Raw genomic sequence first — 18507 nt, 5'->3', positions numbered from 1 at the left:
TTTAAGAGCCCTATCTAGCTCTCTCATGAAAGCATCCAGAGAACCTGCCTCCACCGAGGCAGAGAATTCCACAGACACAGTTAAGGTAAAATCTCTTTCCGATCCCAGCTGGTGACAGGAGCATGATGCATCTGAAGTTGGAGGCATGAAAATAACTAACCACAGATGATGTTTGGCTTCCGAAGCTGCTGAGATTTCCAATATTTCTTAACAGGTTCTAGAAACAAGAGAAGAAGGTACAGAAAAAAGAATCAAGTGAAGGTTACAGAAGTTCTCAGTCCTTTGTCCCTCAGATCCCAGCTGAGGATCACTAGGTGTTAGAGCAGAAAATTATTTCAACTAGGGAGAGGGAGAGAACCGAAAGGGGCTGAGTGAGTAGATTGTGCCGGTGATTGGTTCCAGTGAAATCTTCTGCCAGGAAATTGGTCTAAGCATTTCTGTCTGTAATTCTCTGGAATGCTGGAGGTCGATGGGGGAACTGATAGAAATATATAAAAATTATGAGAGGGATAATAAGGTAGACAGTCGGAACCCTTTTCCCAGGATGAGAATATCAAATATAAGGGTAGGAAAGGAGGGGGGCATAGCTTTAGGTTTATGGGGACAAAATTTAAAGGAGATGTATGGGGTACGTACTTTATCTTTAAGAGCCATATTAGTTCTCTCTTGAAAGCATCCAAAGAACCTGCCTCCACCGACCTCTGAGGCAGAGAATTCCACCACTCTCTGTGAGAAAAGTGTTTCCTGGTCTCCGTTCTAAATGGCTTACTCCTTATTCTTAAACTGTGGCCCCTGGTTCTGGACTCCCCCAACATCAGGGACATGTTTCCTGCCTCTATCGTGTCCAAGCCCTTAACAATCTTATCAGAACATATGTTTTTGTAGACATTTTTAGCATCTCACTCAGCCAGGCAGTAGTGCCCAACTGCCTCAAAAGTGCCACCCTCGTCCCCGTCCCGAAGAGTCCCAACCCAGCCTGTCTCAACGACCTCTGCCCTGTGGCTCTCACACCCATATTAATGAAGTGTTTTGAGCGGCTGGTCATGCAGCACATCAAAAACTGTCTCCCTGCTGACCTGGACCCACTGCAGTTCGCTTACAGAACCAACCGGTCCACAGAGGACGCAGTCTCTACAACACTCCACCTTGCACTGTCACACCTAGAGCAGAAGAACACCTACGCCAGGATCCTCTGTGGGATGATTGTGTTAAAAGCTGAGCTGAAGTCTATAAAGACTTCAGCTCAGCTTTTAACACAATCATCCCACAGCAGCTGGTGGAGAAGCTGTAGCTGTTGAAGGTTGTCACTGGCACTTGCAACTGGGCAACTGGGTCCTTAATTTTTTGATGCAGCGGCAGCAGACAGTCAGGGTGGGCAGCCGGACATCAAGAACCATCGCAGTGAGCACTGGCTCACCCCAAGGCTGTGTCCTGAGCTCCCCTGCTGTTCAGTCTGCTTACCCATGACTGCACTGCCAGACTCAGCAACAATTACATCATCCAGTTCGCTGACGACACAACAGTGGTGGGTCTCATCAGTGGCAACAATGAGTCGGCGTACAGGATGGAGGTGGAGCTGCTTACAGAGCGGTGCAGATCTCCCAACCTCACCCTCAACGTGGACGAGACGAAGGAGATGGTGATTGATTTCAGGAGGGCTGGCAAACACCATCATACGTTGGCGGTGCTGCTGTGGGGAGGGTTCCTGGGAGTCCACCTGGCGGACGACCTGGCCTTCGACGACCAACACCACAGCCGTCATCAAAAGAGCACAGCAGCAGCTCCACCCCCCTCCGGAGACCCTCATGCCCCTGTCCCACTTAGGAAACTTCTGGAGACTTTGCGCCCCACCCAAGGTTTCCGTGTGGTTCCCGGAGGTTGCAGGTGGTTGCCGGAGGTTGCAGGCAGTGGAAGCAGGTAGGGAGACTGACAAAAACCTCCGAGAACCGCACGGAAACCTTGGGCGGGGTGCAAAGTCTCCAGAGGTTTCCGTTCAGGTTTCCTAAGTGGGACAGGGGCATTAGAAAAGCAGGTCTCCCCACTGTTCACCGTGCCACCTTCTACAGGGGTACCATTGAAAGCATACTGACGTATGGCATCACTTCCTGGTTTGGGAGCTGCAAGGCCTACGAACAAAGACAGCTAAACAGGATAGTGAAGACAGCCAGTAGGATCATTGGTGCCCCCCTCAACTTTCCTGTTGGAGGTCTACCAGAAGCGTAGCATCCGCAGAGCCATCTCCGTCATTAAGGACCCTTACCACCCCTCCCACCACATCTTCCCCCTCCTGCCATCTGGGAGGTACAGGATTATCAGCTGTCGAACCAGCAGGATGCTAAACAGCTTCTTCCCACAAGCAATAAAAATGGTTAACGGACTGTGTCCCCTCTCCAAACACACACATACACACCCACATCTAACTCCCCCCCTCCCCCAACACCTTGACAGCTAGTCACCTGTAAAGGTGAAGCCACTGAACAGCACTTTAAATTATCCCTATGTTAGAGATCGATTGTTCGGTCTGAATGTCTGTTTTAGTTCTAAATTAGTTCTATTTTAGAGATGGTAATTATAAAACTTGTAAGTATTTATTTCTGTTTTTATTAATTGCACTGATGACAAAACTGATGAGAAACAATGTTTTGTTTCTTCTGTCTATGCAAGTACAGATCCACAAGGACAAATAGACTAAAAAACAGTTTTTACCCCACTGCTATAAAAGCACTAAATGTGGCCGCCAAGGAACGCAGGGGCGATACAGACTAAGGGACTGTGGTAACGGTGAAATCGACAGAAGGATGGAGGGTTGGGTGTGTATGCGTGCTTTGTCTGTGATTTTTATTTATTTGCTTATCTTTATTATTTTACCGTGGATGTTTCATTAGCTTTAGAAATGTTTGAATGCTGCACTGACTGGCTGACATTTTAAATTTCGTTGTACATGGCCCATGTTACAATGACAATAAAGAAACTATTCTACTATTCTTATACTTATACATGGACCTCATTGATTGTTTGCTGAACTAATCACGTTTGGGAGGCTTGTAAAATATCTGCTCTGGGAGCCCTGCCTTTTATTGGCTACAACCTTCTCTCATTCATACCTGAGACTCTTGCTTGGATACTTGCGTGAGCTACACTGGAATATACTGAAGCAGATTCCTCAAGCACGAGGAATTTGATATACTCAGTAGAAATGATGGCTCAATACACAAATAAGCAATGGCGCACCTACAGAGAAAAGCTGTGTTTGACTTTCTCTTGCTGAGGATCGGCAAAGAATCTGACAGTGACCACATTTCTTCTCCTGGTGATGGATGATGATTGAGCCCAGTGAGTTGAACAGACCTGTTTCAATGGGCTGAATGGTCCTCAATGAGCTGAGGTATAATCATATGACAAAGGTGCATATTGCGGACACGAGGGGGTCTAAGACTGCCAAGCACTCAATTTTACACATGATCATTGTCTCTGCTGTTTTATGTCCTTCCTAAGCATTTCAACGTTTTGTAATTGGTCTGCAATCCAGTGCCATGACGCCTGCTCTGCATTTTCTAACACATTATTAGGAAAAACTGTTACAATGAAAGACAATTTGTCTATTTAAGATTGCTGTTTCCAAATTAGAAGCCGTCTCAAATGACCAGATTATGTTCTAATTTAGAACTAGGATTTCCTCATCCGTGTCAGATCAGTAGCCACATATATATGAAGGATTGCTAATATATCAGGTACTGCCCCCAATGAAGAACGGTAATTTCTCTATTCAAACTGGCTCTCTAATGAGTGATTCTGAAACTTGCTGGGAACTTCTCCGAGCAGGAAACCAGTAGTGAGTGACCCCCAGGGGAAATGGCACTACTACTTGTACTGAGAAAAACTGTGTTTGCCTTTCTCTGGCTGAGGATCTGCAAAGAATCTGCTGGAGCTATGGCGGGAGAAGCAAGTCACAGTAGGAATAAAGCAACCCTGTTAAACCCAATAAGGAGATGAGAACTATTTCCAGCCGTAGGATTCTCTCCTTCATCCCGTAAGAAGATACAATTAATTTATTGAACAGCACAGTGTTTAAACTCAATCGAATAAGAGGTTTACTTGATGAGGGTTTGAAAGGTGGAAGTATCATTCGAAAAACAGTTTGGTAACACAGCGCCTAAATTTGTGTCAAACCTCACTCACAGCCTCTCGTATCAGACCTCAATCTCACTCCCACATTTGTTGCTGAGAAATCCCAACTCCCTCATGCAGTTCGCAGGCTAATGGAGAGTGGCGGATAGCATTTTGACACAAAACCAACAATTTACAAGCAAGTTTGTTGAAAACTAACTCAATGTGGTTCTCTTTAAATTTGAGTTGCTTTAAAGAGGTTTTTTTTTAAAAATAAATAAGAAAATACCATGCTTGTAGAAAGCACAATGCGTTAATTTCCTTGTAGCAGGCCGGCAGAGCATGCTCAGACAGGAGGTGCAGGGGCCAGCATTGACACAGATGAATGAGTGGGACAGGTCATGGACCCAGACACGGAGGGATCTTCATCCGGACAGGGTTGAGATGTCGGCACCATACCAACTCCTTCAATATCTCGCTGGGGCTTACCACTGAATATCTGACTTTCTTTATCGAGAGCTGTGTACTGGAAAATAAAAAGGGAAGACAGAATGAGCAGTTTTGTAAAAATATAGAAAGGGTTGATGGTCTTAAAAAATTCAATCGTTGGATCACATTAACACAAAACAAAGAAAAGGAGAGTATCTTCTTTGTGAGCTTGTTTAGCTTTTAACGTTTCTCCAAACTGTGAATTTGAAGGGCAACATGTCAAATTCAATTTGGTTTGTTGAAAATTACTGTATGTACCTAGATCAATGCATCTTAGATGATGTGCATGTGAATCACTAACAGGTTGTTTGATTAATGCAGCAGCAATGCAAAATGGTCTAACTCAGAGGTGTACATTATTTTAACCATACTTCAACATCACGGAGATTTCTGGGCAAGCTTACACTGCAGTCCTGTCATTCCATGGGTGCACAGAGCATTAATGTTGCTTTGTGTGTGAAAAATATACGGTAAGCTAATGGTGCTGCATAATAGAAGACTGGCCGTAATACACACATCACTACTGAAATGGAGGGAAATAAAAGCAAAAGGAAGAAAAATAGATTACTCACCAATTTGCACCAATCACGAATAAATTCCGCCTATCTACTCTTGAGGTATGGGAGGAGAATTGCAGGAACACAAATCCATTTACTATTTACATTTCTATCAAGTCTTTCAAATGGTAGACAATATCTCAGCACAGTTAACAAAGTGCGAAAATAGCCATGAATGGAAATGATGCTTCTGGGAGCAATCATATGATGTCCTTCTCTGCATTGTCAGCAACATAGGAATCCTCGAGAGCCATTACTTTCAATTCTCATCAGTTACTAGAGATAGCAGAGTGAGACTACATTGCTACTGGGATGACATTCTTAATAATGATAACACAACCTGAATTTCAATTGTTTTCCTTGTGTACTTAAACATGATAAGAGATCTGAATGAAAAAGTTTGTTGATGATTAAGGCAACATTTTTCAGGAAACTTTTTATAAGCATGCAATGAGATGCCAGAGGAACTAAACTCACATAGAATGGAGCTGCAGTGGATCACCGTACTTCTGCAGAACAATGAGTAACAATGCAAGTGTGTTTTGCATGCAATTATATAAACTAGAAAATAAACAATGACATTTGGATGGGATGATGTTATGGAATGATTTGGTGATGATATTTGAATGTGGCATGTCGGGGCATGGAAAACCATGGAAGTTTGGAAGATCAGGGGTGTGGAAATGCGAGACTTTATATGAATGTGGAAATGTGACGAATCATACTAAATTAATTGCGATTCATGGAATGGGCATGAAGGGCTTACGCTGAAAGAATGGCAGCTTAAATACTGTGCGATTACATACATTGGTGCAAACCTTGACTGTAGTAAGAGAGGCAGGGCAAAATACAAAATACATAACAGCCTGGCAAAACTAGTGTTGCAAATGAATGCAGTTTTTTGTAATTCTCGCCATAAAGTATTTACAAAAAATATAGGAAAACCATGTTTGCACTCAATTATCTACCTACTTGTTACATCGCAAGACAGACGAATGGGATTGTAAATACACAGCACATCATAAGATTGGGATGTGCAAAATTTGTGCTTTTGAAATGTTTGTATCATTGGAAATGCAAATATGCATGCACCAAGTTTTTACAATCAACAATGTGTTAACAACAAAATAATCTTCTCTAGTAATATTGGCTAAAAGATAAAAGAGACACTATCTCCATTCAACTGGCTACCTTCCGGTCGCCAGCCGACACTTAGCCCATTGTGCCATCTGTCACCCTTGGATTGGCATGTTAGTTGAATGATACCATTTAATGCTCATCTGCCTGGAGATAAGATAATTGGGACCTATGGAATGCAGAGCAAATTATTTTTAGTAACTTTTGTATTGTAATTTTCTGAAACTATATGTCCATTAATAGAAAGGTTAGTAACATCCTCCTGAAACACTGATGAAATGCCAGGACATCCCAACATTATGACGGGTGGCTTATATACTTAGGTACCTATAAATTTATTTGAATTCTCAGAGGGATTAAGACATGGTACAAGACATTGATGAGGCCACACTTGAAGTATTGTGTTCAGTTTTAGTCATCCTGTTATAAGAAAGATGTTAAGATGGAATGGGTGCAGAGAAAATGTACAAGGATGCTGCCAGGACTCGAGGGACTGAGCTATAGGAAGATGTTGAGCAGGCTTTATTCCTTGGAGAGCAGGAGGATGGCGGGTGATTGTATAGAGGTGTATAAGATCATGAGAGGAATTGATAGCGTAAATGCTTTTGCCCAGAGTAGGGGGATCAGGAATCAGAGGATATAGGTTTAAGGTGAGGGGAGAAATCTTTAATGGGAGCCTGAGAGGCAACATTTTTACACAAAGTGTGGTGGGTGTGTGGAATGTGCTGCCAGAGGAGGTCGCCGAGGCAGGTACTATCACAAAGTTTAAAAAACATTTGGATATGTGTTTCGGGATAGGAGGATAAAGTTTAGAAGGATATGGGCCAAATGCAGGAAATATGGGACAAGTGTAGATGGTGCATAAGAGTTTAAGAAGGAACTGCAGATGCTGGAAAATCGAAGGTACACAAAAAAGCTGGAGAAACTCAGCGGGTGCAGCAGCATCTATGGAGCGAAGGAAAAAGGCAACGTTTCGGACCGAAACCCTTTGGGTTTCGGCCCGAAACGTTGCCTTTTTCCTTCGCTCCATAGATGCTGCTGCATCTGTAGATGGTGCCTGTTGGTTGGGGGGGGCAAGTTGGGCTGAAGGGTCTGTTTCCCCGCTGTATGACTCTATGACGGATGCTATACAATCTGTTCAACAATGATGTAAACAAGGCAAATGCTGTGAGATTTCATACAGCTGGTTTTTTTTGCTCATTGTCACCTGCGTTTCATGCTCAGATTGTGTAAAGAACCAATTTAATCCCGGTGAGGTCGACGGAGCGATCATTTCCAATTGAAATTATGCACTTCGGAAAAGTGGACTTAATATGTTCTTGCACAATTCTCCGGGATGTATCTGACATTTCTTTCTGGAGCTAATTGTGCATCTATTGTTTTTACGGCAAAACTGGTGTTTATGGATGCGATGCATCACTTTTACTGAATTCCCATACTCAAATTAGGAACACATTGTGTTGTCTTTGCAAATGAGACATTAGACTCCATTCTGACGCTGATGATAAGCCTACAGCATCTGACAGTCTCAATTTTCAATGCTTAGGATATTTGAAGCTCTATCAATGATCTCAGTTTTTTTAAAATATACTATGTACATCAGGGACACACACTGCGATAGCTAATCTCACTGATTAGCCCAAAACCTGCAGTAGTATGGGGCGACACAAAGTACAGGACTCAATCATGGGGGGGGGGGGGGGGGGGGGGGGGGGGGGGGGGGAGGGGTGGTGGCTGGGATTGTCGGTACTAACACACACACAGGCAAGTGCTGTTTCCACCTCCCCCACTTCATGTTCATGTTTGCTTGAAGGTTATCACAGCCTCTAATGTAGCTATGCTGCAGCTTCCATGGAGGAAGTTCCTGTAGGGTTTGACTGATGCCTTTTCTGGTGATCAGCAGGAAAAGATGTGGAGGGTTAGCTCATATGGGAAATGGCAGAGGATTCTGCATCACCGCAATTTTTATTAATGTGATTTTGGCTAATTTAACAACTTTGCTTTAGCAGTCTATTAATACTTGATGCAGCGCACATGGCACACCCATTTCCAATTTGTGAAATCCAATTTCTTGGCATTCCTGGAAAACATTTAAAACATTTTCCCGATTATGAATAATACCAACTGATTCAATCTAAACCTCTGCCAAAGAGAACCATTATTTCACATCTGTTCACATGACTTGATCGGATTGCTTGTAATGCATAACTGGATGGATTCAGTAAGGCTAACTCCAGTGCTCTGCAAATGCCAATGTCTTCCTCAAGCCTCAAAATCCAATCTAAAATCCTATGACGTTCGAACAGCCAAAATAAAGTTATTATTTTTTCACAAAGTCATTCTGTGAATTGCTGTATGTGGAATTATTGTTGCCTAGGGTATCAAAAGACAAATTACTAGTGCATGATCATATGTTGAAAGTACAGCTAGAAATCATTCTATCTTTGTAACCTTACTATAACAATTTGACATTCATTACAACTGCATGTTAGATTACAGTTTTTCATTTCAGTTGTGGTAATATTGTGCCACAAGGTATATTTTTCATCTTGAACAAGCTTTCCTATTTTAGTTCGAGGGTAATGAATTTTAGAACAGTGCATCACTTTCTTCACAGTATCAGATAGAACATAATTTTGGAGTATGTCTTATAAAGGATTGTGGAATATTCCTTGAATGTGCACATTTAAAGATCTAATCTATTATTTACAGCTGGTAGAAACAATAATTTATGTCCCAGAAACTAAATTGAACCCTGGAGAGCTAAAGGGTTAAATTCAGGCTGATGAGCATTTTAACATGGCTTACCACACAACACTCCCTATCTCTCAGTGCTGGCACTCAGTTTGGTTGGATTCCTAAATAATGCACACCTCCTTGCACAATGTTGATCGGTAGAATATCTCTAAAAGCGGAAATATGGGACAGAGTTCATCCACTTTGTCAAAACATTCACCAGCTACTCGTTAAATGGTTGGCTAGATTACGAATCAAGTAGGAGTAATTCAAAACTATTTTTCTCTCCTCCGCCCCAATTTTGAAATTGTTTTTTAAGAGGAAGAAGCAGTGTGAGTGCAGCAGAAATGTGAGCATAGCTGATGCGGTTAGTACATGCCATTGCGTGGGACCAGTCAGAGAGGAGCAATACAGGTGCGGGTCAGAGATCCGGCGGATGAAGCACAAGGATAGCAACTAGTCACATTTTGTACACATCCATATTTATATAGCTAAAGGAAAACACACTACAGATGTGGCTGCAAAAGCATTTTTAAATCAGTTTGCCGATCCCACTATGAATGTTTTAAAATGTTACCACCTGCTGGTTGGAGATTCCAATTTGTGTACTTTACTCAAAATATAAAACTTAATGCTGTTCCGTTGTAGATCGTAAATTGTGCTGGGAGTTTGTCCAAGTGCTGACAACTCCTGTACTTTTTTAATTCTAATGTGCCAATTGCATAGATGTTTTCAAGGTTTATTTACATTCGCAGGCTATCGTACATAGTTTAAAACATTTAAAGTGAAATGAGATGATGAAGCCCTTCTCCAAACGTTGCAGGGCTGTATAACGGAACGATCCTTGCAGCTCATACCGTATTGTAACATGCAAAATACTTGGCTCCCTAGAACAGTGCTTTAATTAAAAGGTTGATGGAATACAATTGTTTTACCAGCTAATACAGTGATCTCGGCAAATTTAAATAAAACACACGGTCCACATTAGCTTATCCTGGAGAACCAAGCATTCACATGAACATATTACATAATGCAAAGCACTGTAATAATCAGGCTAAATTAACCATTTCTGAAAAAAGGGATACAGTTTAGTGGAAAGCAAAGAACTTCGAGCAAAGCTTTTGACGTAGCAACTCTTCCAATTCAGCCTTGCTAACACCAGATGGCACTCAAAGACCACTCTGCCTACTTAAAATAGTTTCAGGCTGTCTTCCTTTTTTGGAAGTTCTTGGTTTCTTCGATTATTAATGCCAGTGTTTATTTTAAAACCAATTCTTGTCCACGTGCAGTTGTTAATATAGTTTGGCCTTTCAAATCACGACTTCATGTGAAAGGTTTATAAAGTGGCAGGTTTTTTTTCTGGAGTTTCTGTCAAATATTCTGCAGTCCAGAATTTTTTGAGCCTCGAGTGAGTCTGAGGTGAACTTAATCCAGCATGAGCAACAGAAAAGAAAAGTATGTGCTCTCCCAAGTACGATACCATCAGCCTGAATCCACACCATGAAAGGCTCTGCCTTGTGAGCTGAGAAAAGTTTAGAAAAGAGCTGTGAGGCACAAGGCGACAGGCCATGCAAATGTGGACCGGCTGAGACTTAGTGAATGGTCCCCCTGTCAGGGCACTGCGTTCTATACCATGACGCTGTTCCAGGTTTATCCAGTGTCTCAGTGTGAGGATTGGAACTCACCCTCTCCCTCTTATACTTCAAACTGTCAAAAATATAAAACATACAAAAACAAAAGATATCAAGGCCATTTTCATAAATAAGTAAATGTTGGTTAAAAAGCCAAACAAATCTATTCCAAACAATCTCCAACTACTTACATGGAGAGTACTCTTGCACTGTGCGAAAACCTAATAGGCCTCTCCCACTTACGCAATATTTTCGGCGACTTGTCATAGTCGCAACAGGTCGGCGAAAATTTTCAACAGGTTGAAAATCCAGCGACGACCAGAACAAGGTACGACTCTTTGGGCGACCACTCACGACCATACAGGCTTCACCCAGGGTGTCGCCTGTACGCTGTGAGTACTCTCTTCAGTCGCCCAAAGAGTCGTAGCGTCTTTCTGGTCGCGCTGCTGAATTTTCAACATGTTGACATTTTTCGGCGACCTGCAACGGCCTATGACGGGTGCCGGCAGTCGCCGAAAAAGTCGCTTAAGTGGGACAGGCCCATCATGCAGTCACCTTTCTCTATCCCTGCTGAATCATCCTTATGCAGTAGAGCTGTGCTTAGATCATATTAACAAGAACATCTGCCATGAGCTCTAAAATGATGCATTAATGTGACAAATGGTGACAGTTCATGAAATCGCTGCTTGCCTATGTTTTAGTTGGGTCATTTTGCTAGATTGTGGATTCATCGCCCATCCTGTTGTAAAGTGGAATATTCTATTTCTAAGAAGGAAAAACAGACACTGTATTCCTTAAGGATTCCTTATTCTTTCTTCTGTGGCAGAAAATGGTATGGAAAATTGTGTTTTTGATTATCCATGCATCAAACATAATTTGGAGCTAATTTGCAGATGAGGGGAATTGAATGGGCAAATCTAAAGTCTTCATTGCTGTTGTAGATGTGCTTTCTCCACTCCTAGGTTGTGATGCATTCTGAGATCGTGGCAACAGCCTGGCGCTCATTCCATCGTTGATGCTTATTCACAACAGGAGGAATCCTAAGGGTCCAATTTATTCCAGTTCTCAGCCCACCACACTTCATCACAAAGTACCACACCCCTGCATCCACATGTTGTCTACCCAACAACCCACCTCTTGTCCCGTCTTGCTCAGGTCTACATAGGTTTTGCCCAGAATGACATCCAGATTTGTCGACAAATGGTGACCTTTGAGAGAGGTTGTGTGAGCAATTCCGTTTGCGGCCTACTAAGGCGTGCAAAGCCTTTGGACCACCTCACTGTACTCTTCACAAGGCAAATCCAAATGCATCATGATCCCCGGAATCTCTCCAATTCCAAAAGTTCATGTTTCACTTGTATTTTTGGCTGAAATCAGGAAAATTATTGGTAGAAATCATTTTTTAGTGGTGCTTTCAGCTGAGGGGATACAAAGTTCCTGGCTTTAGGCTCATAAACAAGAAGGAAACAGAGCGGAAATAATTTCTTGTGAACATTTGCCTGCAGACTTGACCTCAGTCGCTTGGTCAGAGTCAGAATGTAGTCTTGGATGGCTCAAGCATACCCCTGGAATCATCCAGCAATGTTGTTGGAGGTCTTGGTTAAGGCTGTGGTCCTCAGAAGGTATTGCATTGAAGGATGGCCTCCATTATGATGTTGCCCTACATTACTACAGTCAATGATCTGACCATAACAACCTTGGCCCTTGGTCACACTCCACAATGGGGAAGCAGCATTGAAAGTGATGGAACTGCATATTTTAGGCAGGAAATAGCCCCACTCTATCCTCCCAGCATAGAGATATACTGGGAATGGAGTGTCTTGGTCAGATCTGGCTTGGATGGCAGGTGGAAAATGGAAGCAATGGGGGAGGTACCTATAGAGTTTGCAGTTCCTGGTAATATCAAAGTGCATTTGGAATGAATAATGGGGAATTGGCATGGCATGTATACACTTCATTACATGTCAATATGAACTGTCAATAGACAATAGACAATAGGTGCAGGAGTAGGCCATTTAGCCCTTCGAGCCAGCACCGCCATTCAATATGATCATGGCTGATCATCCCAATCAGTACCCCGTTCCTGCCTTCTCCCCATATCCCCCGACTCTGCTATTTTTAAGCCCTACATAGCTCTCTCTTGAAAGCACCCAGAGAACCTGCCCCAACTGCCCTGCAGAGAATTCCACAACTGGAGGGGAAACCAAAGGAAAAAATGTTTGATACTAATCCTGCGTTGAAACAAATGAAGAAGTCTGCTATATGTTGCACCAATTATATAGTTTCAGAGGCAGACGGAAATGTGAAGGTTAGGCAGTTGAGGAATACACTGATTTTGTGTGGAACAGTTATTGTCTGTAATACCATGCGATAAGTCTACTCAGTTTAGAATTTCATTGCACAAGGATTCTTCAAAAAGCTCCCTCTCCCTTTTCCATCTGTGTTGCTGAACTGTCCCGATCAAAATATCCTAAGATGAACCAGACAGCACGTTGAGCTAAACAGTGCAGTATCAGCCACCCCCACACATGGCTTTAATGCTGACGAGAGGAAATTCATCCCTGGCATCTGCTCCTGATCACTATCCAGTGAAAGCTGAATGAAGTGCTTACCTGTAGAGACTAAACAAGGACAATATTAGCCTTGGATGTGATGGCCTCTGCTATTGAACATTCTACTAGCACACACAATGCACAAGCTGACCTACTGTGTAAGTGAAAGATTACTTACTACCAGCAATGCACTAAGAGAAGGGGAAAAAAAAACTATTGTTCCTTTTATGTCTTCTCCAAAGATAATCCTTCTGCCCTTCACCAGTTTTATTTCTCAATGAACAGAAAGGGGCCTGTTGAATGATTTATGGTAACCTCATCATAGCAAACAAGTTGGAGCGGTGGGTGGTGTTGTGGGGTGCATTTGTGTGAGATGTTGAGTTCTTACATCCATCCAGGATGTGGCAACAAAATCTGATTCAATGAGAAGTGAAAGTCACTAAGACAGAATGCATTGGTTGCAATTCGAATAAATGTTATGACAAAAATATAATGTATCAGCAGGAAAAAAAGATCTTCGTGTCGAGTCAATTGATTTGTTCAAATATTTCAGATACTGTCCAGCTTTTCTATCGACCTGATCTAGATCTGGTGGAACATTATGTATAGTTCTGCTCCATACAGTGGGGGGATTTTCAAATTGGAGAGTTTGCTAACAGGCCGCACCTGCAGGTGGTATTTTTTTTTTTAAAAAGCAATTATGAACAAGAGTGACCGCTGAATGAAAAGCAAGCACATTGAAGTGGTGACCTGAGCTATGGAAATGACCTTACTCATGTTCAAAGAGCTAACGGTAAAGACATATTGAACCCTGATGATGTTTTGCCTTAACCACGAATTACAGCACCATCATCTCAAACACAGGACCAGATATAATAACCAGACACAAAGGACAGCACGTATACATTGGTTAAACAATGGGATGAACAGAGGAAACCAGGTATTTATTAATGAAAGTTATTAATGAATATGATAGTAAAACAACATATGCAGTCTCATGGATGACAGTTGTCAATTCTACTGCTTCACATTCATTTGATTTTAAGCACATTGTGAACTCTTATTGTCTTCGTCTCAATGCATCCGAGATTTTCTGATGGGGATTGCATTTTAGCATCTCCAAACCTTTGGCTTGCTACCTCCATTGAAGGTCATTGGTGCAATACAGGTCTCTAATGAAACTAGGCTGTTAAAAGTTATTGTAAATTTCGAGTCCCTTGGTGAGGACCCAAAATTCCATCATTGAAACTGATGGGATGTGTGAAGTTGTTATTTTTGTTTTATTGCTCGGCTGAAACCTGACCTAAGGTGACTCAATGCGGTGTTATTCCAATAGACAAGTTAATAAACAATATATCTGTGTATAATTTATCTTTGTCTTTAATCCCACATCTTTGAATCACCACCCTTTCTAATGCCCCTGTCCCACTTAGGAAACCTGAACGGAAACCTCTGGAGACTTTGTGCCCCACCCAAGGTTTCCGTGCGGTTCCCGGAGGTTGCAGGTGGTTTCCGGAGGTTGCAGGTAGTGGAAGCAGGTAGGGAGACTGACAAAAACCTCCGGGAACTGCACTGAAACCTTGGGTGGGGCGCAAAGTCTCCAGGGGTTTCCGTTCAGGTTTTCTAAGTGGGACAGGGGCATAACTTCACAGTTCACATTTCACATTTCAGGCATAATCTGCAATTTTCTTGGGCCCTGCTGCATCACAAAATTAAAAAAGGATTTGTGGCTGTTTCTTCTTTTCTACAATTTGGTGAATGTCATTCATGCAAAAGGAACAACTTCAGAGATTGCTTGAAATAAGTGGCAAATCTTTCTACCCGTGAATCAGAAGGCGTGATTCCATTTTGTTTTAACTGTGTTGAAAAGTACATTAAAGCATGGCCAGGAGATATCATTGTTCTTGGATTCTACTGCCTTAAGTCTCCACAACAGTTCCCGGTCTTATGCCGCACCTTTAGAAGAACTACAGAAGAACATCTGTTTATGCCATTTCTTGGGGGATTATGTCAATTTCCCTCTGACTTTATGAGGTAAGGCAGATCAGGGGAATTTTGCAGACATCTTATCCCAGTACCTTTGACCACAGAACAAGATGTGCAATTTGTAAGTGACACTACACATAATGGAAACAATATTTTTCTCCCCTCCTCATTTAGACGTTTTGATAAATTGGGAACTCATTCAGAGAGAAATCAGTGCTTGGAGCTGGAAGTGACTGCACCCATTCAATTCCGCTGAACTTGGGCTATTTGTTTTCTCGGCTTCCTTGAAATGTCATCTACCAGTCTCCTTAAAATGAAACATCAGAAAGCATTCCTGTCGTCCATTAGATTCACCAAGAGTGTATAAAATTTGCTTTATATAACCACATATCTCATATTCATTCGTAACTTTCACAAATATTCCGTTACTAAATATTCTTTTACCAGAATATCTCCTGTCACCCCTAAAATCCTTCATCCTTAAGGTCGTTCTGGTAGGTCTGTTCTGCACTCTCTCGAAACCTACACAACTTAAATAAAATGCCTTAGACAGGGTGCAGAACTGATGGAATAGAAATCTGGGAAGTAATTGTTTGGCAACATCCACAATCAGTCAGGATCTAGATGAAGTAAATAAAGGAAAACAAACTTATTGTAGGAAAGGTTGTGAAGCCAAGCACCCAAATTAAAACTAAGTGGCAAAAGAAACAAAGGTAATATGATGAAAAACACTCCCACGGAACTCGCCATCATTTGAAATTCACTGCCTGAAAGGGTGATGTCAACAAATTAGGTTGTGGCTTTCAAAAATGAATTAGCTCAAGAAAAGTGAAACTGCAGGATTTTGGGATAGAGCCAGGAATGAGATGAACTGCCTTGCATGTATAAGCTTATTTGGCCAAAAATAAATTCAGCTTATTCTGTGCTCTAACAATTCTATTATTTGATGATTCTACAGTATGCTCAAGGCACCACCTCTGAGCCTTTTCATATTGGCTTTGAAAAAATGGCACTAAAATATATAATTAAAATGCTGAATGTGTCTCCTGTTGATGAATATGTAGTGACATATTTCCCTGTTAAGATGGCGAGTGGCACAAAGGGGAGTTCCATGAATCTGTTGGATGGTAAATAGTTTGAGAATGTTCTTGGCACTCTAGCCCCTTAAGCTCAAGGATGCCCATGAATATTCTTATACTTTGTCTTCATGGTGGAGCAACAGAGCTCTGAGAATTACACCTCTTAAAAGGCATGACAGAGATTGCATGCACAATGAGGAATCTTAAGAATCTGCATCTGACAACCCGGCTAAAATGACTCCAGCATTGGTTTAGGTTTGTGTGTTGCACTGTGCCAAAGAGCTAAAAGTAGAAACAATCCAAATAGACAGGTATGTTTACAAGCAGGAAGGGCAAAATGCTATCCATTGTGGTAGAACACTATGCAGGTGTTTTACCACCTCAGGCAATTGAGGAAATTCAGAATGTCTCTGAGGATCCTCCAGTGTTTCTACTCAGCGGCTGTGGAAAGCATCTTGTCTGGAAACATCATGATTTGGTTTGGGAATTGCTCTGCCCAGGACAAGAAGGTTCTGCAGAGAGTAGTGTGTTCGGCCGAACGCACTATGAGTACTTCATTCGCCCCCCCCTGCAGGAACTATACATCAGGAGGTGCAACTCCAGAGCCAACAAGAACATGGGAGACCCCTTCCACCCCAGCAACGGACTGTTCCAGCTGCTACGGTCAGGAAAACGCCTCCGTTGCCATGCTGTGAGAACGAAGAGGATGAGAAGGAGTTTCTTCCCAGTGGCCATTAAGAATGTAAACTCCTATCTCATCAGGGACTAACTTACTGTACCATTCTACAGTTTTTTTTTAAATTGCTGTTTTTTTCCTTTTTCTTTCCTCCCACAAATATGTAATATGTGAATATGTGATTCTGTTCCATTCTGTTTGTAGTTTGTTTGTTTGTTTTTTTTGCACAATCTGCAAGCATTGCCACTTTTCATTTCACTGCACATCTCGTATGTGTATGTGACGAATGAACTTGACTTGACTTGAGGTGGCATCCCCTATTCTTTATTTGAAATGACATCATTAACAATCCCGAGACAATATTCCGAATTTGCTGCAGAAAGGTGTAGCTGTTTGATATCAATGTCCGCACAATGCCACTGAAAATATAGTTCCAAATAACATTCCTATACTTGCTTAGAAAGTTACTGGAACCAGTTGAAATGATCTGTGACACGTAATGGGAGTGAAATGATTGGCATACTGGGCTTGTATTTCAATAGGGAGCGGTCATAGGGCTCTTCAAAATTTGCCCACTGGTTTCAGTGCAATAAATTGCACGCACTCAAGCAGTTCTATAGTTACGAATAGGAAGGGGCAGCTGAGCAGGGGAAGCACGTAGGTGGTTTGTAGGCTGTATTATTAATATAGGTCTGGAAAGCAGATCTGCTTCTCCAGGCTGCACATTAAGGCAAAATTATCTGCTGGTTTCTAGGGTGTTGGTCAGTGGCCATGTTGGAAAAAACTCTGCTTAGGTTAACTAATTGGAGGAAAAAAACTAAACAGTGTAGCAAAATGCAAGCTCTTACTAGAATTAGTAAATCTCCTACACATATTTATATAAGGCTTGTGTTTGCTTCAGGCAAGTCCTACTGCTATCTTGAAAATGGATCTGATGAATTTGTGGTATCTTGTCCTTGGGTGTGAGGATGTCATGGAACACATCTTGGGATTCTCCAGGTTTCATGTGCAGTCTAGTTTAGAGATACAGCGAGGAAACAGGCCCTTCGGCACACCAGGTCTGCACCGACCAGCGATCCCCACACATTAACACTATCCTACACACACTGGGGACGATTCATACATTTACCAAGCCAGCTTACCTACAAACCTGTACATCTTGATAAGGCTTAGATAGGAAATTGTGTCAGGTGGTGGGAGAGAATTAGGGAAATCCTGTCCTTCAATTTCAAGCTATTACTTGAAATTGAAGAATTCAATGTTCATACCAATGGCTCGTAGGCTACCCAAATTGGAATATGAGGTGCTGTTCATCCAATTTGTGTGTGGCCTCACTCTGGCAATGGACGAGGCCAAGGACAGGGAGTTGGGTATGAGAATGGAAATGGGAGATAAAATGGTCAGATCCAAATGGGAGATCCAGCAGGCCTTGGTGGACACAGGAGCAAATGCTGGTCCACACTGGGTCTCGCCAATGTAAAGGATGCCACGTTGTGAACAACAAATGAGATGAACAAAATTGGAGCTGTTGTATATGCACCTCTCTCCTTCTCCTTT

The 18507-nt window shown here is 42.2% G+C and overlaps 1 protein-coding gene across 8 annotated transcripts in view; it reads right to left on the bottom strand.

Annotated features, from left to right (window-relative positions):
- Positions 1 to 2987: 2987 nt before the first annotated feature.
- Positions 2988 to 18507, bottom strand: part of dclk2a (doublecortin-like kinase 2a) — a 313388-nt gene continuing 297868 nt past the window's right edge. For 7 of the 8 annotated variants that reach the window (XM_055646576.1, XM_055646603.1, XM_055646586.1 and 4 more), the window contains one exon: positions 2988 to 4633. In XM_055646576.1, the coding sequence (XP_055502551.1) occupies positions 4454 to 4633 (180 nt within the window). In that variant the 3' untranslated portion in view covers positions 2988 to 4453. Of the gene's footprint in view, positions 4634 to 9912; positions 10734 to 18507 lie in introns of those variants that run through there. The other variant, XM_055646636.1, reaches the window with a different exon arrangement.

Source organism: Leucoraja erinacea, chromosome 1 (genome assembly GCF_028641065.1).
Source record: "Leucoraja erinacea ecotype New England chromosome 1, Leri_hhj_1, whole genome shotgun sequence".
Classification (NCBI taxonomy): domain Eukaryota; kingdom Metazoa; phylum Chordata; class Chondrichthyes; order Rajiformes; family Rajidae; genus Leucoraja; species Leucoraja erinaceus.
Note: the sequence above shows the minus strand (reverse complement) of the source record. Positions and strands in the feature narration are given on the sequence as shown.